Source organism: Anopheles cruzii, chromosome 2 (assembly GCF_943734635.1).
Source record: "Anopheles cruzii chromosome 2, idAnoCruzAS_RS32_06, whole genome shotgun sequence".
In the NCBI taxonomy this organism is placed as follows: domain Eukaryota; kingdom Metazoa; phylum Arthropoda; class Insecta; order Diptera; family Culicidae; genus Anopheles; species Anopheles cruzii.
Genome location: NC_069144.1, coordinates 46,191,429 through 46,216,784, shown reverse-complemented (window position 1 = coordinate 46,216,784; position 25,356 = coordinate 46,191,429). Strand labels below are relative to the sequence as shown.

Here is a 25,356-nt window from a genome sequence, read left to right as displayed (position 1 = left end):
GGTCCTTGCTCGGGTCCTCGGGGTACCACCTTCTCCACCTGCCGAGACCTCGGGCAAGACGATGACGATGAAAAGGGAAGAAATGAATCGATGACACGCAAACGTATCATTACTGGCTTTTCGCGTGGTGTAGAGGTTGTATGTAGCACACGGCCACGAGCGCGGGCGCCCCCGGTTCCGATGTTGGTTTACTGTGCGGCTGTGTGCTGTGCGATGCGCGATAGTCCGTTTACTTGTAGCTTCGCCAAACACCACACCAGCATGCTGCTAATAATTCTTCCCAACACGCCAGTGGAAAGCGGAACTGTCGACGGCGACGGCGGCGGTGGCGGCGGCGATGACGATGATGGTGATCCATGCGGGCCGTTAAACCGTTGAAGGTGACGCACCAATCACCTAGCCCGGCTGAGAGCGTTCTTGGACGTACCCGTAGGAGAAACATAAAGTTGCGCAACCCGCGAGGAGTTATTATTACTCTGCCACCGGAAGCGCGGGCCCCTGGCCCTAGGAAGTGTTACTTCCAGGGCTGACGGCGCACAGAAGATGACGTTGGGGGCTGTTCGGACGATTGCCTTGTTGATAAATAATGTAAATGGACCTTCGCCTGTAAGGCTGGGCAATATAATCACCCCTCTCATTTTAATCGTTACCCAACAGAAACAAAAACAAAAATAAATAAAGGAATGTAAAGTAGAGGTGTAAATCAGTTCATTTAGCCATAACTTTATTTCGGTTTTGCGTTTGTCTTCCTGTACCTGTACCTGTCGCTCGTTCTATGTCACTTGGTATGTGCAGGCGTCGGTTGGGCCGATTCGCTCAAACAAAGGCAATATATGTGAACTTTTCGCCCAATTTTGCTTGTGGTTGGGTTGTTGTTGCGTTGCGGTTTCGTTTAGCTGATTATTTGCTGTTTTTTGCGCGTGTGCGTGTAAGTGTGTGTGTTAATGTGGTGATTTTTCACTCATATGTGACCTCTTCTAATTTAACGAACCTTCTCCCCGCGCCACGTTGTGCTCGAGAAATAACGGAAAAATCGGATTGCTACTCAATTGTCATTATTGCTGTGTACGATTCCTCCTGTGTGCCTGGCACCTCGAGCACCGCAAACCTATCTCTCTCGCTCTCTCATTCTCTTTTGCGCCGTCCCTGTGCCGTTCCGGAATATTTAATTTGTTTTGGAAAAACGGTGTGTGAAAAATCTTAAAAAGGACAACACACACCACGTGCGCGCACTAAGCTAATATCACTCCTGCGCGCCATGCCGGGTTGCGGTGAGGGGGGTTGAATCAATCTGAAAATGGCGCGCGGGGTGTATCTATGAACGCGGCGGACTTTTGGTGCCGCCATTTTGTTTAGTTTTGGGACCGTTCATTTTCGCGCGCGTAACTTTTAGCGTGTGACGATGGCGCGTGTTTGAAGCAGAGTTTGAAAGTTTGGGCGATTCGCTGATGCTCCTGCTGCTGCTGCTGCTCGGTGTGTGTTGGTTGTGTTTTATTGTTTCTCAATATAGGTGTGTGTGTGTGTTTAGGAGAGAAATTTATGTACAGGAGGAGGAGTATTGTTCCATTTTGTGTGTTGTTCGAAAACACAGGAATGTAGCAAAAAGAAATTCATACTAGTTTTCGGTATTAGAATATATGATGAACACCGCACTAGAGGCCGTCGTGTCCGTGCTGTCGTCCGTTCGGTTGGCGTGCCTACTCTGCGTGCTACTACTAGTTCATCTGCCGTTTGTCCTGGCTGGACGATGGTTTCGTTTCCTGTTTACAACCGTCGGTTGGTGCGGGAGAGAAATTGATTAAACGTTGGGACACGTTGGTTCACGCATTGCAGTCGCTCATACTTGATCGATTTCGTCCAGCGATTCCAGCTTTGCTATCGGAGCAAAAATGTTCCAATTTTGACCCTCCGGCGTGTCGTCGATCGGGTGATTGAACGATGAAAACTTCGAACATCTTGGAAAGAAAAGAGACGTGGTAATCAGTTGGACCGCGCACGAGAAACGCCAGATTGGGCGGCAGTGTACTTACTTGAATAAGCTACGATCATCGGTGCACTCCGGCTGAGAAACGGATCGGTGCACGTGCATGCTGCGATGCTGAGACGATGGCGGCAGATGCTGTTGTTGTTGTTGTTGTTGCTGATGCTGCGACGACTGTTGCTGCTGCTGCTGCTGTACGTCTCTCGGGTCACAGATTGGGCCGCAGATATCGAATGAAAAATCACTTTCGGACGGTTGATACGAGGAAACCGTTGGCTGCACCATTGGCTGACTTTGCATCACAAAATGTTTCTGTTGCTGGTGTTGCTGCTGGAACTGCATCGCCTGTTGTTGGTGTAAGATGTCCAGTATTGTTCGCATATCGTGTCTGAGACTCGTTTCGAGACTTTCGACCCGGCCCGTTAGCTCCGCCAGCTTGTTCGATAGTTGCCTGCAGGAAGATGCGAATTAGAATTGCAGCAGCCGAGCACTTCCTAGGTTCTTAATCTCTTACCCGACGCTGTGCCTGGAATCGCTCGCCCTAACCGTCGTGTTCGGTGCGGTATGTTGAAAGATATCTTCGTCCGGGCTGCTTTTGGAGGTGCTATCCGAAGTGCGCATCAGCCCGGGGCCGCCGACGCCGCCGCCGCTAGTCCCGCCGTCGCCCTTCGCCGGACCGCCACATGTGCAGGCCCGATTGCTGATCGCACTGAGCGTGACCGTATCAGGCGCGGTGCGCCCACCAAAGCTCGCCATCGGCGGATGCTCTGGCTGGCTGTGCTGACGCGGAATCGTCTGCTTGTGCGTACTTTTGGGACTCTCGTTCGGGGAGGCTGCGTAAAAATGGACACCATGTATCGCATTAGTGACCGATGGCCTCCGATAGCATTAAACAGAGCTGCTGTGGGTCGGTGCATTCGCAAAACTGCAACAACAACCGCGAGAAACACAGCCGACACCGAAATACACCGTGTCTTCCGTAACGTAAAGCGAGTAACATAAATCGAGCGGTGCATCCCGGAATTGGTACCAATAACTGGAGAACGCGTGCTGATCGGGGAATTTGACCTGACGGAGATCCCTGTGTGCCGCTCAATCGCCTTTTAAGTAATGTGTTCGAATCGAGAATGTGCGCGCATCGCGAAGATCGCGGGCAGTTCGAGAAGTTCTCGCGTGACGCGTGTACTTACTTTAAGAATGAAGAGCGTTTGCGCTAATAGACGATCACTAATCTAGTCTATTCTAGTGCATATGGAAGCTTTTTATGTAGAGGTCCCACACACCACGCAAAAACTACTAGTAGAACCAGCGATTGAGCTGAAACATTGTGCTCGTGCTCGGGACATGACCACATCCAGGATTAAACATAACGAATAACGAAATAGTTAAAAATGGCGATCATCGAACGTGCATCGAACGGGGGAAATCCTCTCGGCGGTCTCTTGATCATCGATCAAATATCTGGCTAGTGTGGTCGCAACCGCACACAAATTGGGCCACAGTAACGCGGCGACCGTGGCGACATCAAATTTACAAACTCAAATCTCATTGCTTTCTGTACAAAACTATAACCAGCTGCATGCAGACAGAGAGAGAGACCGATCACAGTAGACATGGAGCATGGAGTGTGCGCATAAAACCGAACGTCGATTTGCTTTTGGGCGGATTTTGGGGTGATTTTGAGAAGACTTTTGTGTACTAAGTCGTTTGTATACTACTGAGTGTTGTGAGTCGTTAGGGTTAGCTGCCTATCTGCCGTCCGGCCAATTAGTGTCCACAAGTACACAACACATCGAGAAACAGCAACAGGTTCGGGAATGTACAATGAAGCTAGAAAAACGAGTAAAGCGAGCAGGACTTTGCTTACCACATTTGTTCGTTAATGGTTGATGCTTGTGTGAGCTAAGATCGGGTATGCTTCGTTTCAACTGATTTAGTATTCCTGCGTTTATTGTCGCACCCAGTTGGTTGTTGAATTCGAATTGTGTTTCATTTTTGGTTTGGTGGTGCGCGATGGTGGGTTGTGTGTGTGTGTTTGTGTGTGATGATAAAAAATTGATAAAAGAAGAGTCAGAGTCATTGCATAAATGTGAGCAGGCGGAATAGAATTGAGGAACAATCGTAGTAGACATAGAGCTCCAAATGCAGCTATTTAATGCAAAGTTAGGTTGAGCTTGAGATTGAAAGCAGTTGCGAAGATGGCCAACTTAAAGCCTGTTAACGGTGGTTATCGAATCGAGTGAGCTGAAGATTCGAAGAGCACCCGGTAAGTTTGTTTCCATAGAAAAACCATAACTTTAACCGAAAAGTGAGACTCCAGTTCTAGTACTGTGCAGTAATTAAATTCGACAACTTCTTTTGCATCGACCATGGCTTCGGTATTGTCCCGCAAAAAAGAAAATCCATGATGTGATACTCACCGGACAGGGAAAACTTCCGATCGTCGTCAAAGTTAGTGCTCAGCTGTCCGAGCGAGCTTCTATCATGGGGCATATCACATTTGTTGCTGGGCGGTCTGTTGTGTACCGTATTTCTGTTGGGAACGGTGGAGATACAATAAATGTGATCCTTTCCGTTTCCTGAATGCTGCCAACACCGCCGGGCGAGGAACGGATACTTACAGTTTTCTAACATACGATCTAGTTTCACTATCCCGATCCTGTGATCCAGTTCGCATATATCGGTGCCGCAGCTCGACACCGGCTTGCTCCTCCTAAAACGGAACACGGACGACGATATTTGGTTGAATGGAGTAAGATTCTGAATGGGACATTTGCTTTCGAACATCTCTAACACATGCGCTACTTGTGACCAAAATTAAACTATTTGCTTAAAAAACACAGTACAGCAATGGAACTAAAGTAGAAAATACGAAATACATCAACCCCAGGAACAAATAAAAAAAAACCTTTAACTAGTAAATATTGTTAACAAAAAAACATGACTTTAAAAAGTGCAACAGACAACAGAATAAAGGATAGATTGAATCGATCAACGGTGTGCCAAACTGCCGCTAAGCTAGGAAACTAAGAAAGTGGTTAATAAACAAAAACTAACAAAATCAAACAAAGTGGCAAGCACAACAACAGCCACGTGCTTTCAAGACGCATAACATTACTAAGTACTAATAAGTAGTAGTGATAGAACAGTAAAATTGATTCAAATTTGACTCACATCTCGCATATTATACGTAATTTCCAAACTATTTACAAAACTATCATAAAATTCCGGGAATAAATCTAACACGTCTAATAAGTCATCTCTATGAATTTTATGCAGATCACAATAGGTCAGAGCTTTAACATTACTATTTGATTTTCCTAAGGTTGAGTGTATGCAAGGATTTTCGCCAAAAATATCGTCTTTGCCTGTGGCCGGTGGAAGAGAAAGAGAACACAAGGATTAGAGCCCCCCTTCGGGTTGCTGCGGGCCACTGCGTTCAACCGCCGTTACCGACCTAATATTGCCATTACGACGTCGTCTTTCAGTATCTCAATTGACCCACGCGCAATGAAGTACAGATACGTGAGTACGTCCCCTTTGTGCACCAAAATATCACCGGGCGGAGCGTGTGTGGTTTTGAATTTGAGGGAGAGCGCTCTGAAAGGTATAGTTCGATCCGGTCAGATTGGGATGCAAGTGACAGCCTGGAAAAACACAACCCACTTACCTTAGGCACCCTGGACTGGCAGCTTCGAAAGCGGAGCAATTGTTTAACAAATTTCTATTCAAGTGTAAGCAAATATCGGCCTGCAAGCACTCGGGGAAACCTTTTAGCACGGAGTTCATGTCGATTCCGTTCGTGTACGTCCAGGCGTGCTGGAAGTACTCCTCCAGTCTCTGCCGCAAAGGGTTCGGTATCTGCGGTTTTCGAGCGGTGGGACGAGAAACCAATAAAGGAATATATTGGCATCGTGGAAAACTCTAATCGGCGCCGTGCGGACATCGTAAACGGAAACGACTCACCTGATGAAAGCGAATAAACTCCCGCACCCGAAGCATCTGCGTGTGATACCGTGCAGTCCCTGAGTAAAGGCGCTGTATGATGGCGGAAACGTTTCCAAAGATACTGGCATACATGAGGGCTGCAGGAGGCGAATATCGTAAGGAAAAACATGTTATTTAGAGTTCTCAGTTCCCGGTCCCCGTCAGATTAGCGCCCGCAACTTACAGCCAACGAGCATAACACAAATAGTGAATATCTTTTCGGCGTCCGTATTGGGGGCCACGTTCCCGAATCCTACCGATGTTAGCGACGTGAAGGTGAAGTACAGTGCCGTTACGTAGCGCGACTGTTTGTGGTGGGACCAAATATTTTAAATTAGTTTTGTGACCGCGATGCAACACACCTTGGCAGCACGCCACACTAACCTTCACCGAAGGGCCACCACCCGTGTTGTTGGGATAGTAGTACTCCTGCGTGTCCGTGGCCAACGCTTCCAGCCACCCAATCTTACCCTTCGGCTGCGACCGTTCGGCGTTACCGATGGCGTACCTGTTTTTTGGGCGGTTTGTTTACACGTGGAATGCTGTAGACTGACTCGCATGCCCCAAAAAAAAGCTCCCCAGCAAAACAAAAACATACCATATGCACGCCAGCCAGTGGGCGATCAGGGCAAAGGTGGCCATCAGCAGCACCAGAACGGCGGCCCCATACTCCGAGTACCGGTCGATTTTTCGGGCCACCCGGACCAGGCGCAGCAATCGGGCTGTTTTCAGCAAACCGATCAGCGTGGTCGTCTGGAAAATGGTCGGTCGTCGGAAAAGAGTTGTTGTGGTTTTTGTTGGGTAAACCAAAAATAGCGAAAACAAAACTACAATCGATGCGCAACCGTCGGCGTCTCTTTACGGCGTCTATCTACCATTTTGTAAAGGATGCAGAAATTGTGAATCATAACAAAACGAACAAAGTAAAATTGAACACACGGAAGAAGACACATAAAATGCGTGGCCCATTCAAGTAAAGACCGAGAGCGATAGAAAGTGAGCAAAAGCTAGTCTGATGCCGTGTTTTTTTTTGTGATGCATTTGGGATGTTTGTATTACGTACGCAAAAATCATTGCGGCTGTGGTGATAAGAGCAATTGATGCCTTTATATACCCACGACGGCCAAAAAAGAACCGCTGGGCTCTTGATAGTTGTTAGCGAAATTGTTTAAACAAAAAAAATGTTAACCGAATTTTTTTAAGCTCTCAGAATCACTAGGGCTCAAGTGATTGGCGTTGTCCAAAAAATATGATGGAGAACAAAATAATTACGGTACTGTCTCCGTTCCGTAGCAACTGGCCACACGTGAGTGTTTGGAGCGGCAGCCTTTGTTAGTAGTGATTTATGATTTTGGTTATGGGATTTACTATTTTTTACACCATAATACATCGTCTCGTTTTTATTTTAGGTAAAACAGTAACATGTTGGTTCCCAAATGTAGTAACTGCAAAACATCTAACGCAAACTCACTACGAAAGGTGAGTTTTAATATTGCTTCAACTTGATCAAAACAAAATTCAAAACAAACACAACCGGTTTGATTGTTGAGAGGCTACCGTTTCAGATTGCAACTTGAAATTTGTACAGAAAAAGGATGATGCTGATGACAGAACGCGTTCGCGACTAAGAAGCTGTGAGTCACACAACGTTGCGGACCGTTTGTGCGCCGTTTTCTTATCACATAAATGAGAAAAGGAAAGAACTGACTATTACGCATGCTTTTAGTTGGTAGAAGAAGTGAACGAAAACAATGGCTAGGTAACAGTTTCTACTCGAGCGAGTGTCTTGATTGATTACGAAAACAAAATAATTGATAATTAAAATGCCAGCAGCAGCACAGCGCGGTACTAGTAGTAGTTAGTGTACTGCAAGCCAAAGCTCTCGGGGACTGTCGCACAGCTGTGTTGGCGATGTGAGGCGATTTCAAGTCAATGCTAAGCACAAAGAAGAAGGATTTAAGAGAAACATCGTTGGCCGACGCTACCATTGCGACACGGCGGTGTTTGGTCAGTTGGTAATGCTTGTTGTTATTGGAGGTGTGGTGTAAATACTATTGTTTTAAATGGGGAATAACACACACACACAGAAACAGCGCTATAAAACAAATCATACGACGCCGCCAATGCAACGGTGAGAAAGATGCAGAAAAGTATGTCTGTGTGTGTGGCATGTTGTTGTTTTGTGGCCTGTTTTGGGTTTGTTTGGTTTATCTGTTTTGTTCTTTGTACGTTAGGTGGTTTTCGGTAAACAAAGGGTTATACTTTCAAAATCTTGAGTGCAATACCTCATCTTTGTCCAAGCCAAGCTGTAAAATACAAAAACTGGCGTCATTCGGTAAAATTACAGTATGGATTGGGGATAGAGTGAGTTTTTGGCGGTAGTTCACGGAATTGCAAATTAGTAATCGGTAGTTGCACAAGGAAAAGGCGCGCCCGGCATGTCATCCCGCGGAAGACACAGACACACAGAGAGGGAGAGAGAGAGAGAGAGAGAGAGAGAGACGATGAGGGATCTCTCTGGTGTTTGTTGTGTGTCACCATTTTCCATTGTGGCATCAGAGGTCTGGTTCGGGGTGCGTGTGTACTCGCTGAGCTTTGTGTGTATTGAGAAAAAGGGTATTGGTTCAACCACAATGCAACAACTGACCTCATAGGCCCAGATGTTTATAATATTCTACTCCCAATTCTGTTGGCGCTTTCGCTACTGTGTATTGAGCATTCAACTCAATGCCTAAACACATGCTCTATGGTAAAGAGAACATACCCCGCTACAATTGGTCCTGGCTAAAGATAATGAAGAGTGTAAAAAAACTAGGTAACCAAAAGGAAAACATTTGACAAATGAGAGATAGAGAGAGGTACTCTATTGATCATTATTAAATTCTAAAGTCGTTTCGAAAACATGCCGAAGTTGCACTACTCCACGTGGCAAGAGAGCAGAAAGAAGAGAAAAAGAATCAATAGACAGGCGAAGAGTTGATCATTTCCGATCTCCTCCGGTGTCCGATGCAACACGGTAACGGATCAAATGAAATAACGTTACGGCACAGACAACGAACGGCTAACGAGAGAGGTCGGTTGGGATACAGTAACGAGCTAAAAGTAGTAACGGGAGAGTGTCCTTAATGTGTTGAGTAGCACGCACATCCTAATAGAAGGGAAACGAAGAAGGAGCCGTAGAAGTAGAAGGAGTCGTGAAAAGAATTCTATCCTCTAAATAGCGTGTGTATAGAAAGAGAGTCTATCAACCTTGACTAAGAACACGAAACAAGGTATTTCGAAACAGGACAAGAGACTTTAACAGAGAAGAAGGAAACGAAGCTATAAGAAGTTTTCGTTTTGACTACAACAGCGCGCGCTAATTGGTGGTACTCAACGCTTTCATTTTGATACCTATTTCACCTCAACATCACTGCCTTTGGCGAGTTTTGGTCCAGACCTGGGACCCAGAATCACTCCAAATTCGATGACCCGTGTCAACAATGTACTGGGTCATACTGTGTTACAATGCGCACCCCCCGCATCTTCACAGTTCCTCAACACACACGCGCGCGCGCACACGGACACGGACAGATACGCTCACGCATGACGAGGGCGTCCACACTCATAGGAGAAGGTGAAAGTGGTGATTGGAGGAATGCTTCCGAATCGGGCGTGGAAAATTACCTCATCGGTGTCGCTTCCGACCAGCAGCAGGTCGAACGGGATGGCCGCCACGAGATCGATCAGGAACCAGCCGCTCAGGTAGTGGACCGCGATCCGCCCCGGGTGAGACACCACCTCGTCCTGCCCGTTCACGAACGTCGTGCGAAAGTTTATCAGTATATCCACCACGAACGTCACGTCCACTGGCATGCGGGAAGTGGCGGTAAATGCGGGGGAGGTTAAAATAATGACACGTGCATTATTATGGTGATTGGTTTCTGTGATATCGTGCTGTGGCGGTGGCGGCGGCATCATTACCTATTAAATCAATTATCACAATCGGATCATCGGCGTACTTCCGGTTCTTGCGCTGATTATAGTCCGGCTCGCTCAGCAGGAACGCGGCCACGTACGGGGTAAATATGGCTGTGTACATAACTAACAACAGGATAATCCAATCCCAGACCGCCTTGAAGGGTGAGTAGTGCAGTATTGTCCATTTGTGAACCCGAGGACTCTGGAGCTTGTACTCCGGCAGCACGTCCGCGCCCAGCGAGAGTACCTGCATGGGAGAGAGAGACAGAAGGGGCGCGCGATTAGTTGCCGCTCCTCGTGTTCCGGTGGTCGCAGAGGGCGCCACCTCAGGCCCTCAGGCGCGCCCAGCGAAAAGCAATCCGACCCCAGCCGGGCTCGGGGTCCAGTGGCCGGACATGTACAGATTGAGAAACTATAGAGGAAGCGAAATTAGAATATTGATCGATAAAAAAACCAAACGCGGCGCTTGCATGCTTGCATGGCATAGCGTGGGGCAGGCAATGTGGCAGTGCTCCACGGCGAGAATCGAGTGGCTTGCGCATATCGCAACCGGCGGGGCACAAAACAAAAATGCTATTGGCAGGAAGGAATCGATAGATTTGACATAAACTCCGCTGCGAAGGACGCTCGGCCTCAAGCAACTGGAAACAACTGATAAAATTAGAAAAACGCGACGACGCCATCGGCCGCGAAAGCTTTCTAAGCAGGAAGACAGGAGGGAGATGTTGGTGGTGGTGGTGTGGCGCAGGGCTTGTTGGTGCTTTTGCGTGCGGACATCAGGGCGCGATCGAAGCCAGGGAAACCGAGACCAAGAAGCACCCGCACCCGCTCCAGTCGTTAAACCCACCCCCGGTTTTGGAGGAGCTTCGGCGAGTTGTTTAAGGCGAGGAGACAGCGGCGCAGAATTGGCAGAATCATGATTGAAGGAGCGATTGACGGGGACGCGTAAACACACACGGACGGGCACGGTAGAGTAGAGTTGCTGAGCTGTGCTGTATAGTTACCTCGTTGCCGAGATTGGCCTTGTCTGAGGCACCACTGAGCCCGTTCAGGTTCAGGTTGGAGTGGTTGGAGATGTGGTTTTCAATTTTGATTTGATTTTTTTTCGAATCCGAACTGAGCCGAACACTGGACCATTTCTCTTGAGCCTGTTGTTGTGTCGTGGCCCCGGGTAGTCCATCATAAGCGAGTGACCGAGTAATTCAAGAAAGGCAAAGGTTTAGGTTGGTTAGCGCTTGCGAGCAGTGGCGGATCGGGGTCGGGGTCACCGGGAGTGGGCCCACCTGGAGGTTCTGGGGGACAGACTTGTTGCGGTGCTCATGGCTGAGCTTCGACTGGCGCACGAAGCTGCGGCAGGATTTGGTTTTGAACGCGGAATCGAGACTGGTGGCGGTCGACGAGCTGGGCTTGGCCCCGATCTCGTTCGTCGTCACTATTAGCGGTATGTTGGCGGTCTGGTCCTGGCTGTGGGCTCGGTTCATTTTCACAACACACGATGATAGTGAGCGTCTAATATTCCGTCTCTCCTCGGTGTAAACCTTATTCATATAGGCTCGCTTGTGTTTGCCTACCCCCTACCGGTGGTCGTGGTGGTGCGGTGTCGCCGACTACTCTCTCTGTCTGAGGACTGAGGAGTGGTCTATCGAATCTAACTACTGAAACCGACCCGACCCGTCTTCTGTTCTAATGCTCTTCTAAAACACAATAAAATTGGTGGGAAACTGTCACTCGATGCTACTTCTTCGTCTAACAAATCTCGGATCTTGTTGGAGCTCGGGGGGAAAAGAGGACAATCTTGCTCGCGGCTTCAAACCGGCTTCCCTTCGCGGGGGTCCAGAATTGCGTGTCAGCTTTTCGGAACGCGCACTTGGCCTCTCACGCTCTAGCAACCCTAGCTCCTAGTTCTATCACTCTCTCCTGGTAGACGCCCAACATAATGGAATTAATGCACACAAAAGTCGGTTGTGTTGAATCGGTTTTTTACGATGGCGGAGACTACTACCGATGATTCCTTCCGATGACGGGTACCTCTGCTCTACTCTCACGTGTGACCACTCTCTCTCTCTGACTCTCTTTTTCTTTTTCTCTCTCTATCTTTCTAGTGTTAAATTTCCCACTATATTCTGGTCTCTGTCGCGCAACGGCGCCTCGGCGCGAGCAGCAGGACTCCCCGAGGACCAAAGTGAGCAAAACATGAAAATGTCCTTTAGCTTCCGTCTGGATCCGAGCGCGCCCGTGTGTGTGTCCCTTTCTTTTTAGCTCTTTGGCGCGCACCTGATTATTGAACCGTTTTCGAATCGCATTAAAAACCTGAACCCCTTCGCCGTCGCCGTACTACTACTACTACTACTAATAGTACTACTGGGGGCGAGCAGAACACAGCAAGGAAGCTGAACCGTCAGGAGGGCGACTATTGATTTCCAAATCACGCTCCAAGGATATGTGTGAGCAGTGGTACCGCGGAATGCGTAATGAAGTGTGTCTGGACCAAACGGAACACCGCGAGAATGGTGGAAAACTCAAACTTGAAGCTGCGACCACGACGGCGACGGGTCCACTACGACGCACTACAACACACGCCAAGTTGTTGCGCTTCTTCTTGCGCTGCGCTGCTGCGCTGGTCAACAGTTTTTAGCCCACGTGTGGCAGGGAGTGTATAGCAAAAATCTGGCCAAGAACATGCTATTCACACGCTAAAAACTCTACGCGCACCGCGAGTGCCCGTTGCTATACTGTTGCTGGTGGTTGTGGTGGGCTACGCTCTAGGAACACATTGTAAAATTTGCGTCCTCACGGCAACGGCTCTCGCTCTTCACTGACACAGCCAGCCATTGTGGGCATTGTGGGCCGCCGTCGGCTGCTGTCGGGAGAAACAGAACCACATCCTCCGCGCGCGCCTGGTCGGGAGAGCGAGCTCCCTCGTGCAGCGGGAGATCCGTTTCGCCTCGGCAAGGGGAGCAATAGGGGAAGTGGACAAGGATACGTATTGCATCGGGTCCAGAGATTCAGAGTGTCTCCAGCACTCGCGTGTGCACTCGATAGTGCCCGTCCGTAGCCAGCCCGTGTCTAGCATACAACCCTCCGAAAAGGAGTTGTGTGTGTGCGAGGATACTAAACCACATACAGAGGCACAGAGGGCGTGTGTGTGTGTGTTAATGAACCTCTACATACACACAGTAGGAAGCGTCCGCCGTTAGGCCAAAAGGATTGGAGAACGTGAAGAATGTCCTTGCCCTGGACTGGAGTCTCTCGGATCGGGGGAAGCTTTCCGATGCACGGGACACACTGCAACTGTCAGATACAGGACATCATCATCGGAAATTATTTATCGTTTAATCGGCCAAATGATGCCGGGGCAATATCCGAATGTAGGCTACCCCAAGAGAGCAAGAAGCCAGCGCAGTGCATTATCAGCGGGATGAATATTAATGAAACCACAGTTACAACGCTCGAGTACGGCTGGGAATTAATGGAGTACTTAAACGACGACACACCGACACCGACGACCGCCGAGCTTTTCCATTTTTAGTTGACAGTTTTATGATAGTTGGCCCCCCCGAAGGGTAGTCGCTTGATGGTTTATGTATGTTTGATGGCTTGGCCCCCTGGCTCCTAACTACCGAGACCTGGGAGTTATTAACGCGGCCCCCGAAACACGTCAAGCTCTTTGGTGGTGGTAGGGAACCCCGGCGTGGTAGGTCTGTCTCTTGCGCAACTCTAGGTGTTTGGGCCTCCGCCTGCCGCCGCCGGACTGGACTGACTGACACGTGAGCCCGTTCTCTAAACAAAGCATACACGCACACACACACACACACACACCTAGCTACGCAAAACGACGGTAACTTACGGTTTCCACCGGTTCGGGAAGTATCTTTTCAAACTTGTGCCCAAGCAGAGACTCTTTGACGCCCTCGGTCGGTTCCGCGTCGAAGCTGCTGGTCTTGTGGGAAACCTTGCGCGAGAGGGGCGAAAACTTGGACTGGCGTGACCGGACGCTGTTCGCCTGCGAGAGCAGCGATCTGTTGTCCATGGTCGACTTGGCGTCGTGCGCCCTCGCCACCGCCGTCGGGTAGCTAAGCCGCTCCGACAGCGCACTGTTGAGGCCCTTCATCGAAATCGGCACAATACTGGGCGTCTCGATGATGTTCACTATCCGGTTCGCTTCCTCTTCCGGTTCTGGCTGTTTGCAGCCCTCGCCCCGGCCATGGCGGCATTCTTCGAAGGTGGGAATGGTCAGCCGAAGGTTCGGGTGATCGGTGTTCGCTTTAGTAGCGGCAGCAGGCACCACACGCTGCTGGTCATCCCCTAGACCCAGACCCGGCCCGGATTTGCGGCGATTTTTCGAGAGGATGCTCTCGGACAGGCTGTAAAAGTTCTCCATTCGACAGTGCAGTTTGCCGTCTGCTGGCCCGGGGCCGAGCTGGTGCTGGCGGTGGAGATGGTCCTGCTCTTGCTGATGCTGCTGTCCCTTCGGCGGCAAGTTTGAGCAGCTCTTGGTGGCCGCTAGCGACTTTTGTGACAGTAGCCAGTACTCGTCGGAGCAGCAGTAGTCGGACGACGGATCGACTGTGGTCAGTTTCGGGCCGTGCATGGCGGCGCCCATTAGCTTGCGGGCGCTGCTCAGCAGGTGTAGGTTCGCTAGCAGGGACATCGTCGTCGACTTGCCGCCGATCAGTGGTGGCGTAAAGATGCAGGTGCCGGATGAGTTGCGTCGCGGGCGTCGTACGCGCTTCTTCTGTTCCATGTAGTCCTCTAGCTCGCGCTCGCCGTTGCTGCCCGACGACAGGTCATCGTAGCTGAGGGTTTCGCACTGCCTCAGCAGGCTGTCTAGCTTTCGAATTTCGGACAGCTCGAGGCACGAGTTGGCCCGCAAACTTGCCTCGGACATGGCGTTATCCACATACTTTGCCGCGGGACGACGTACCGACGACGCGCAGGAGCACACGACTGTCAGCGGCCGCGGCCGTGGAGTGTGGTCCACCAGTCTGCTAGCACTACTAGCACCAGCTGCGGCCCGGTGATTCAGTGCAGCTTCCTGCAAGCATCCGTATTCGCACTTCTTAGTACAGAGTGTAAGGGACACTCATTACGGGGACGGCAGGCAACTACACACACACACACACATCACAGCACACACGCACGTACGCGACGCCACAGGCTAAACAGAGCAGGGCATCGAGGCCCCTAAGCGAGGTATTACGGGGCTGGCTGGCAAAGGGGGTTCAGGTCGGGGGGATTTCAAGTACCCGTCAGCTGAGCCACTGACCACAGCGACACTGGCTGACAACTAACGGGGGGCGGCACACACAGCAACAACAACGCGCACGGACACGTCACATGCGGGCAACGAGCAACAACACAACGGGAACGGAAAATGTGCATAAAGACAACAACATTATATAATAACGCCTCCCGATGCTCTGATATGTATTACTACGAGCTTTTAGTCCAACACACACTTTCGTTGCCTATCTCTCTCTCTCTCCCTGGCACGTACGAAGGACAACGGGACGCGAACTAGTCGAGAAAAGAGTTTCCTTGGTCCGGAACCGGAACTTGCAGCACAAGATGCCCAGATGATGCCACCCTGCTGCGCCTGGCCTTGTCACAAACAAACAGCAACTGAAGAGTGATCCCGCGCCCACCCCCAAGCCCAACGGATCCCCCGGACTGGTCTTGGAGGTCTGAGGTGCGCTGTGTGTTGGACAACTTGGAAAGCAAGACCACCACGCATTGACACACACGTCGGACGCGGTGTAGCGTGCCTGCCGAACTGCTGGCCGTGTGCTCTACGATTGCTGAACGTGTGAAGAACGTCGTCGGGCTTCCTCCTCGCTTGGAGACGAGCGAGCGAGAATTGTGAAGGACGAAGGACTCGACGAAGAAATTCCCGTGCCAAGGCGCCCCCACGCGCTGTTCCTGTGGGGCTCTCACGCGAGTGTCAAGAAATATGGGTTTCCCAGCGGGGGCGAGAGTCGATCCATAGTATACCGTTGCGCGCACGCAAACACACATCCATCGGGATCGGATCGGGGTCGGTCGGATGCCCGAGAGCCCCTAGAGCCTGCTGGAGCTGCTGGAGAAACGCACTTGGCACGCAGACATTCAAATACGCGAAAGTCCTCGCGGCTCTTGTGTGTGTTGCGCGAAGGACAGAAAGGCTGGCCACAGGCTTTGGTGGCAGCCACCCATGTGAACAGGTGTGATACAGATTTGGGACTCTCGCGCCTACGCTAATGAGTTCAACTCTCTCTCACGCTCTCGAGTAGAGGGGGATCATCCGCCGGTTTTGCCGGTCGGATCGGATCGACTCGACTCAACCCGACCCATACGCAAGGAGCGCGCAAGGATATTTTCAAGGAATCTTATTTTATATAATCGTGCCCTTTCGCGGCACGGGGTGGCACATGGTGCGATAGAGGAGGGCACCACGGACCAAAGCAGAGAATATTCCGTACACTACTGGTAAGCGCGCGGGGTAGAGCAAAAGGCATGCATGCATCGCGGGCGGGGCACAGAAGCGTGGCAAGGGTCGTCGAAGGACAATTTGGTGTAAGCAACAGTAGCAGTAGCAGCACAACATGTGCGGTACAGGGACTCCGGGTTGACACAGCCACTTACCTGAGCCACTTTCTCGCCCATGTTAATGGTCTGTCTGGTACCTTGGAAATATTTGCCAGAGCCATTGTCCTGCGTGTCGTCGTCCCCGTGCGACGACAGCGCGGTAGCCGTAGTGTAGGTTGGGTGGGTAGTTGGGAGGTAGAAAGGGTTGGCGTAGCCGTAAGGATAAAAACGGAGTAGTAATAGCACACAGAAAATCAAAAACACGGACAAAGCTGGTGGGGGTGGCACATGACATGACAAGAGAGAGACCGAAAAACGAACGGTAAACGGGGCAAGAAGTGCGCCCCCGGGCGCCTGTAATGGCACCCGGACACGCGCCGTCGTTGGCGCCGTGGCGCGGTGGCCATAGGTTACCTTGTGTTTCAGCGAGTCTGAAGGCACGTTTGATAGTGATGAGCTAGTTTGCGTCGCATCCTGGGCCGTCGCCGTTTGTTGCTTCAGCGGCAGCGCCCTGTACCGCTGCAGGTCACTCTCCGACGACACGTACGGAAAGTAGAGCCTTGCGTTGTGGCTTACCGGACCTGTTATCGGATAGATACAGATAAAGAGACAGAGAAAGAGAGACAGAGAATGGGGTCAGGACACTCTGTGCGTGGTGGACCGCAGTACAAAGGGGGAGCACGCAGACGGGCGGGCCGTTTGGTATGTAGCGGCGAATGTGACAAGAAGAATGTACGCGGCGGCGACGAACGAGTAAGATTTGCTCTCGTGTCCTCGAGTTTCCTCGAGGACTCCATTCATTATATTTACACACTACGCGCGGTTTAGCTTGAATGTTTGACACCAAGAAGAAGAAGAAGAAGAACAAGTAGAAGAACAAGAACGGAACAAAAGGCAAGAATATGGCGGCTATAATGCACAACTCCACAGCGCGCGCGAAATCCAAGAGAGCCGTGGGTTTTGTTAGCACAATGTACACAAGTCCAGTACAAGGGGGCTCTAGTAGTAACGCGGTCTTACAGAGTCGGGTGTAGCCAGTGGGGTGTAGCGTTAGTGTCCTCTGCTTGGGTGTGTTTGTGTGTGTGTGTTGGGGGGTGGTGTGTGGCGGCAACTGGTGCAGGTGGGTGGTGCACACGTTTCGAGAGTGCTTTTCCAGCAGCAGCAGCAGCAGCAGCGGCAGCAGCAGTGGTGTAGGGGTGCCTTTTTTCGAGCTGCACTGTAGAGCACTGTGTGTTCGTTTGATCATCTGGCTCAGGGGCCCCACTTGCAAAAAAAGACCACACACAACATCTTAACAAGTTACTACGCGCGCCGTTTTGAAAGCGTTTTTTCTGTTTTTTTTTGGAAACCGTGGACGGTTAAATGCTAATTTTTTGTTTTGTAATTTGAAACCAATAGACTATTGGCCACATTGTAGTGCTCTCTCACTTGCTAGTGATTCTTCCGCGGTTTCGTGTCAGCAAATTGTGTGTGTGTGTGTTTGTGCTTGTGCTTGTGTGTGTGTGACTAAGCAGAAACAACAGACATTTAAATCCGGCGCCGGAACCGGAAAACGAAAGACACACACACACATAGTCTGGTGGGGCTGTTTGGTGTCCGATTTTACACGGAAAGGAAAGGCAGAGAATGTAGTACACAGGCAATGTTACACACAGAGAGAGAGAGGGAAAGATAGAGTGAGAAAGAAAGAGAGGGTGTTTAATGTGATCAGAACTCGGTACTCACCTCGTGGTTGGGATGGCTTGTTTTTCGGCAACAATAGCAAAAAAAGTCGATTCTTGTTTTCAATATTATACAGAGTACATGGTATCAGGCCAGCAAACTAAAATAATGAAAATTTTCAACAATAGCAAAAATACCCTTTGAACAATATGAAGCGGTTTTGTGTCCGGGGGTGGTGGTGGTGCTTCGGTCGGTCATTGCCGTTGCGTTGCCATTTTCTAACGTTTTTACCGAATTTGGAGTGTAACAATTTTAAGATGAGTCGAAAAACAAATAGGAGCAAAGGATGGGAACGTAAATCAGTCGTTGTTCTGGCTTTTGGGACAACTGGCCGATTAAATCAGAGGGCTACAAGAACAACTTGCATGCATAGGGTTATAAAAGACGTGATTTTTGGGACATTTCAAACGCAATTGCAATTTGCAGAAAAATAGTCTGGGCTGGTGGTGGCCGTCTGTTTAGGTGTGTGCAGGTGTGTGTGTGTGTGTGTGTATATGTGGTGGTTTTGTGGAGCAAGTTGGTATACGATCAAGTTAAGCAAAAGAAAGTAGATATATTTAAAAGTGGGCTACGAAAGGTTGGAAGTTGGATTGCAGAAGTAAAATGTGTGCATCCTCAAACTTCTGTGAGGACTGGTTAAGTTACTCAAAGTAGTATTTGTGTCGGCAAAAAACAATTATCAATATACTGCCTGTCCCATAAGCCTTCTAATGCTAGTGCGCTGTACAGTGGTGTAAGAGATAAGAAAATTACCAAGTTACCATGGAACAAGTGCATTATTTATCTTACGGCCCTGTCTTGTGGCCCTGTTTCGGTTTCGTTTACCCGCACCGAACGGAATTGTGGTGTATTTGCAACAACGATGTGTAACTGGCGCATAAGCTCTAGTGGTTTACGAAATCGGTAATCTTGGTTTTGAATGAGATATCAAAGTAGCCTACAAGCGACCAAATCAACGCGTTGTCAGCAAAAACCGATCTCTTGCGATCGTGTCTGAAGGAAAGTAGTAACCATTAGTAGTAAATAGGAGGCATTGCTTTTTGGTTTAAGTAAAAAACGCGGGCGTGTTTGAATAGTGGCAGAGTGGCTTCTTGGTTAGTTTTGATTTGTCTTGGAGAAAAGAATGGTGGCGAAGAATTTGAATTATGATGCTAAGTTCTTTATCAAAGATTGTTGTTTTTTTTTTGGTTTGTGGTTGGTTTGGTCCTACTAAACTATGTTTACCTCTCATAAAATCGTCTACCGTATGGGCACGTTTTTCTACGAATCCACCACGGCCTGTTTGCGAATGTATGTTTTCGTAACATCGAATTAGTTTCGCGCTTTCCCCATCTACAAAGTAACCAGATAGATTGCATTTGTTATAGAAAAACACCAAAAGCACACGAACACGATTCAGGCAGGACCGCGAGCCCTGCTGTGGCGGGATGGGCGGACGGATTTTAGCAGCGGCCGCCGCGAAGGAAATTGAAATAATAATGGCAAGTATGGTGTGTTCTCAAACGGTTTACAAGCTTTGGCACGTGCGCGACGCACGATCAAACAGAAAGATGCTAAATTTATCGGAACTATTTAATTCAGTAACGTAAATGTACTCTAGAGAAACGAAATGAACTCCAATGTTTACGTGGCAATCAGTTTTGTTCCGATCCGAAAATTGTTACATCGATGCGAACGATCGGCCATTGCAGCGCGCATGACCATGGCCTAGAAAGTTAGTTTCAGCTCAAAGGTTCAGCATCTTTTCACTTCTTCCCCTAGTAGTAACTGGCAAGCAATGGTAGAGTATAGACGAACACAAGCAATTACCAAATGTATCAAATTTGGGAAAAAAACCAAAAGAACACACAAAAATACTTATGCTTTCAGCCCAATATCACAATACCTATCCTTCCGGGGGAGGCAGAGGATCGGATTGAGATGTAGCAGACGAATAGTAGTAGACACGAGCACACGAGTAGCAGACATAGGCGATACGGAACAGAAAAGGGTACGGAATGATCGGCAATGAGCCGATGAAAGTGCACTTACGTTTGAATTGGGTTTCAAAGTCTAAGCTTTTCGTTTGGACAAACTCCGGTTTCATGTCTTTCGATGAACTATGCTCCTTGACTCCTGTCTGTAGCAGGCCTTGTGTGGTCTGGCCGCAGCACAATGCAGCGTACAGGGAAAAGATAAAAACCAAATGTTGTCTTGTCAGTTAACGGCAGGGCGGTAAACGGCCGACGGTCCTCTGCTACCTCTGGCGCGGTGATTACGATCTCCCCGGGACCACTGAGGGTATCTACGTCGTGTGGAAGACATTCCAGCTCCCTCGTCCTGGTGAGCGCTGGTGTTGACATTGGCGCCCAAATGTTTGTTTCCACCTTGAGTACCGTTTTCTTGTGGGTATGATCACTGGAAAACAATATACAGTTGATATGGATGCGATCAGTCTCCCGGGATGGTGCCCACATGTTACGCTTACCCGTCGATAAGGTGCTTCGGTGCGATAATGTCATCCTCCTCCTGGGTGGCATCGGAAGGCGGTGTCAGATATCCGGCCAATCGTAGACCTCGATCGCGCAGTGCGATGTGTCCAATACGAAATGATTGTCGAAAGCTGGCTCTCGCTTTATCAACTGATTTGAGAAAGGGGGAAACAACCCATGCCGGTGTGTTAGATTCAAACAGACGAACCCTTTGTGTCGCGATCGATCTTACATTTGCTTAGCTTGACCTCCTCTATAGGCTCGGGGTTAGATGGATTCGATAGATCCTCGAAATTGATGATAAACAGTGAAATGTCGTCCACCTCCGATCGTATGGGGGCGATTACTTCTGAGCAAAGAAACTTTGTGCCTGAGAAAAGAAAATGTCGAAAACAGTGATCGTTACATTGATCGCACAGTGACAGAGTGTCTGAGAACGGGATGGGACTAGAAATCCGTAATATTTATGAACATCATACAAACATCTGACAGAGAAAAAGGGTATAACCGATAACGTACGGAAAACGGGGGGTACAACTTTCTTGCGAAGAACACACACACACACACAGCGACACATGCACAGAGAAGAAATGTTAAAGATGTGAAAATTTTAGGACAAAAGTATATATTGTAACCCACACTGTCCAGACTGTTCAACAACGGTCAGGCCAACAACACGCATGCAATTTATACCCACAAAATGGCAGCTTAATTGACCGTTGATTTCGAATGTTCGGAAGACACGACAGGGTAAAGTAAGTTCACATGCCACATTGGTTTGCTCGACTTGAAATGGTTTTTGTAAAATTTATTACAAAGTTTGCGGTAACAATAATTATGCTAGATAACGAATATTTGGAACGTGGTAGCGCGGAATTGGCTAGTTGTTTCTGTAGCTCGTTGAAGCTTTCGGTATCAGAGAGGTGTACCCGGTCGGACCGTCGTTGTCGGGCGACGTCCGGCAGCGGCAAAACAGATTGGCCAGCAACCGCTTCATTGCCCCCAGTGACACACTGTCGAGCTCTGTTTCTTCGTCGTCGCGGAATGCCCCGTTGGCGTAATCGTTCGGGTTGATGGGGCCCACGAAGAGCCGCAGATCGGACTGGGGGAACCCATCTTTGTAATACTTTTTAATCGTGTCGTACGCATCCATGATGACGGAAATGAACAGCGACAGCACAACGTAAATGTAGAGACTCGTGAAGGAGTAGAGATAAATGCGGCAGAACCACCACAGCATCAGCGACTTTTCCGACATGATGGAAAACGTGGCAAACATGTCGTCCCCGTTGATGAGGGCAAACAGACACTCGGAGGTGGTCGACAGGGAGCGGAACTTGATGTGGTACGGTCCCAGTACGAGCCAACCGCAGAAGGTGAACCCGGCGTAGATCAGCAGGGCGCACAGCAAGAATCGGCTGATTTTCGGCGCAGCCTTTTTGAGCGTCAGAATGACCACGTTGTACGTTTTGAAGAACCCGAGGTAGCGCAGTACCCCGAACCAGACGAGCGAGTTTCCGACGCCCAGCAGCAGCGAGCAGACGTTCCAGTCGTCCGCAATGAAGTGCTTCTGTTCGATCTGCTCCTTGAGCGCCGATCCGATGATAAGCAGCACGTCGTTGAACACGATCATGATGTACCACATGTTGATAAACTCCCACTTGCCCTCGCTGCTCAGTTTCTTGCCGTACGCTTGCCGGAAAAAGTCTGCCGTCGCCATCCGGAGCAGCTGCGCACGGACGATGGCGCGCGCGCAGAGTGCAAACGACACGAGGCAAATGACGATAACGAGAATGTTGAGCAGACTCCGCAGCGCGTCATCGATCTGGGAGTTTTTGATAAACTCCACATCGCCGTGGCAAACGAGCCGCGTCGGTTCCGCCTCGAGCCGGAGTGTCATCTGGCCGTCGTGGTCCTGGTTGTTGAAGAAGATCAGAATATCGAACCTATAGCAATCGGGTGCCGTGATGGGGCCGGCCGCCTTAAAGTTGACCGTTTTTATGGCGAACCGGAGCTCGGCCTTCACCAGCGCCGAAAAGTGTATCCGGATGTCCTTGGCGTCCAGATACGCCCTGCTCCCTTTGACCGTGACGTTCTGGTACAGGTTCACGCAAAGCGTGTCGATTTCCGGGTTGAAAACATAGCTTTCGTTGAACCCAAAGATGGTGCCGTCCTTGTAACGGTACAGACACAGGCTCATCGGGGCCATCGTGTTATCTTCGGTCGGGTACGAGTACGGGCCAATGGCTTGCATGAGATTGGCGTACCCGGATGCTGCGTAGTCGATCGTTTGGAAGAACTCGTCGACCACGTACACCGACAGTGGTCCCGTCTCCGGCGGATAGTTGCTCACCTCCATCGTGATGTCCCATCCGCGCAGGAACAAGTGCGAAAACGTCACCGTGTTGTCCCACGTGTAGTTGACGTGCGTGTAGCGCGAGTGTGCGAACAGACACAGCTGCAACGTGACCAGCACAATTTTGATAACCTGCACCACAAACTTGTACGGAAAGCGTCGCTTGGCTTCCCACTTTTCGATCGGGTTCATGAAGAAAAACTGCAGTTTGCGCCGCAACCGTGCCTCCATGGCCTCCGTGCCGTTGGAGTCTTCCAGCAGCGGAGCCTCCATACTCCCGGCCACGGTGATGGTCTCATCCGACGACGGAAGACTCTTTGTTTCCCCCGCCATCTCGCTGTCGCTACTGGCTCGGTGCATGGCAATGGTCGATCGGATGGGCCTCATTGAGTCATCAGCCTGATGCACGATTGTGGGGACTGCGCTAATGCCACTACCTCTGGATACACTGTTTTCTTCTTGATCACTGTTCGAGATAGTGGCTGAGCAAATACTCATCGTTAACTCTGCAGATTACAGAGCGGAGCACTCGCAGCAGCAGCGTGTGACAAGTTGCTCTCGCTTTGCTTATCAGGGCTGCTGTTGTTAGAACGAAGTAAACAAGGAAAACACCATCATGCGATGAAAAAACATCAATACACCAGCAGCAGCAGCAGCAAACGCATCTGCGCACTAACACACTTGCCAGTGGTCTGTCAACATTGGCAGCCCGCTGGAAAAGCTACTGGCTATTGGGATTGCTGCCCAATGACAGTCCTTCGTTTCAAATGCAACGTTGCAGCATATAAAGGTAAATATTTGCGAGTGAAACATTCACACAAACTTGGATTCACTTGGATGATAAGGTGAATCAACTGAAGGCGCAATATCAATCAATTACGGTCCTTCCGCCGAGTCAAAGCCGTCTGCTGCAGTAACATTGCGGTATCAGAGTGGTAATCATCGTAAAAAGTGCTTTTAAGTTTTACTACTGCAGTTCACTTGGCTTTTCATCATCTTCAGCAAGCATTAGTCCGAGTGGTGCAAACTGGTCATCCATTGCAGTTCAAAGTTGCAAGAGCAGCCCACGGCATCTCTCCTATACAATGCGAGTTGTGAACAGGAGGTACTTACCATCTTTTCGGTAGTAAAGGATTTCAAAGTGCTTTTCTTCGCCTTTTCTTAGCGCCTCTTTGATAGATTCCATCACACCGACCGATGTCATCTGGCCCTGAAGGAAGTCGGTGCACGCGGATCGCTGCATCACCTCGGCACGCGTGAAGCCCGTCATCTTGCAGAAACCGTCCGAGCAGAAGATAATGTGGCATGATTCGGGTTGTGCGTTTGCTACCAAAAAACTACGATCTGCAAATAGGAAAATGGTCCATCGGTTTTGTAAGACCACGAGCGTCTGTGTTGTGCTGCTTCTTTCCATGGCCGTGGGGATTCACTCCCCCGATAGTACAAAACACAGCCCGCCCCGTATACTTACTGTGGGTATCAAATTTTCGAATAATTGTCTCGATGAGAGTCGTTTTTGGCGCGACGTGTCCACGGCGTACAGGCATTGTGCATTAAAAAGGGGTTTTTGCGCTACGGGTTTTCGGCCCTGAACCGGATCTAGCCTAAATCGGTGAAACCTATAGTCAGGCCTTCTAGGGGTCACACACGGGGTTTCTTATTACGTCGTTTCTTTCATGCGCACCAGACACTCCCGCCGCGTTATCACTGTTGTTCACCACAATCACACTCCGTACCGGGGGATTTTACGATAAAAGGCTGCGAATAGAAATGTCCGTGAACACACGCTTTTGGGCACACTACATTCTACCGCAGAGCCTGTCCCCGAGCCTGGAAAGGTTAAATTTGGAAGATCCTACAGCGCTCGGCAGAAACGGCTCGGTACTGCTGAAAACGGAGTTACCACGTTTCGGTATAGGTACACCCCACCCCACCCCAACGCGCAGCCCGGCACCACTGGGGCACTAGTGACGAATCCTTCACCACCACCCCTGGATACATACTCTTATTTTTATTTTATTGATTTTGATAATTTGTTCTTCGTTTGCTCTCTAGAGCCCCGGTAGAAGGGGCGGCACAGCCGCACTTCGTAACTTCGGACCGCTGCTGCCGTGGCCGTCGTTGGGTTTGATGTTGATAGTGGCGCAGCGCTTCACATACCACCTTACCGTCCAAAATTATTCTCTTCCGCCGCGAAATAAATGGCGCGCGATATTCAGAAAATGCCGTGCAGCTGCCGTGAAACTGCAACATACTAGGAGGGAACATAAAGCGGCGCACCCCTGCCGGGCTTCGGACATCGGGGTTTTTTTGGC

At 49.7% G+C, this 25,356-nt stretch overlaps 2 protein-coding genes across 2 annotated transcripts; both read right to left on the bottom strand.

Annotated features, from left to right (window-relative positions):
- Positions 1-730: 730 nt before the first annotated feature.
- Positions 731-24,588, bottom strand: LOC128268257 (potassium voltage-gated channel subfamily H member 2). The gene is made up of 26 exons (XM_053005307.1): positions 24,513-24,588; positions 24,155-24,385; positions 20,918-21,055; positions 20,682-20,835; positions 20,455-20,611; positions 20,246-20,354; positions 19,439-19,546; positions 16,907-17,073; positions 16,550-16,618; positions 9,932-10,175; positions 9,635-9,816; positions 8,254-8,274; positions 6,567-6,721; positions 6,353-6,476; positions 6,153-6,273; positions 5,948-6,066; positions 5,652-5,842; positions 5,439-5,581; positions 5,156-5,349; positions 4,603-4,694; positions 4,402-4,514; positions 3,849-3,923; positions 2,496-2,814; positions 2,031-2,432; positions 1,844-1,955; positions 731-1,760 (listed from the first exon to the last, which is right to left on the bottom strand). Exons 1-26 carry the CDS (start codon positions 24,586-24,588, stop codon positions 1,716-1,718), a joined length of 3,861 nt encoding a protein of 1,286 aa, XP_052861267.1. The 3' UTR covers positions 731-1,715.
- On the bottom strand, positions 21,472-23,611 carry LOC128268258 (mucolipin-3-like). The gene has a single exon (XM_053005308.1). It carries the CDS (start codon positions 23,537-23,539, stop codon positions 21,566-21,568), a length of 1,974 nt encoding a protein of 657 aa, XP_052861268.1. The 5' UTR covers positions 23,540-23,611; the 3' UTR covers positions 21,472-21,565.
- Positions 24,589-25,356: the final 768 nt, after the last annotated feature.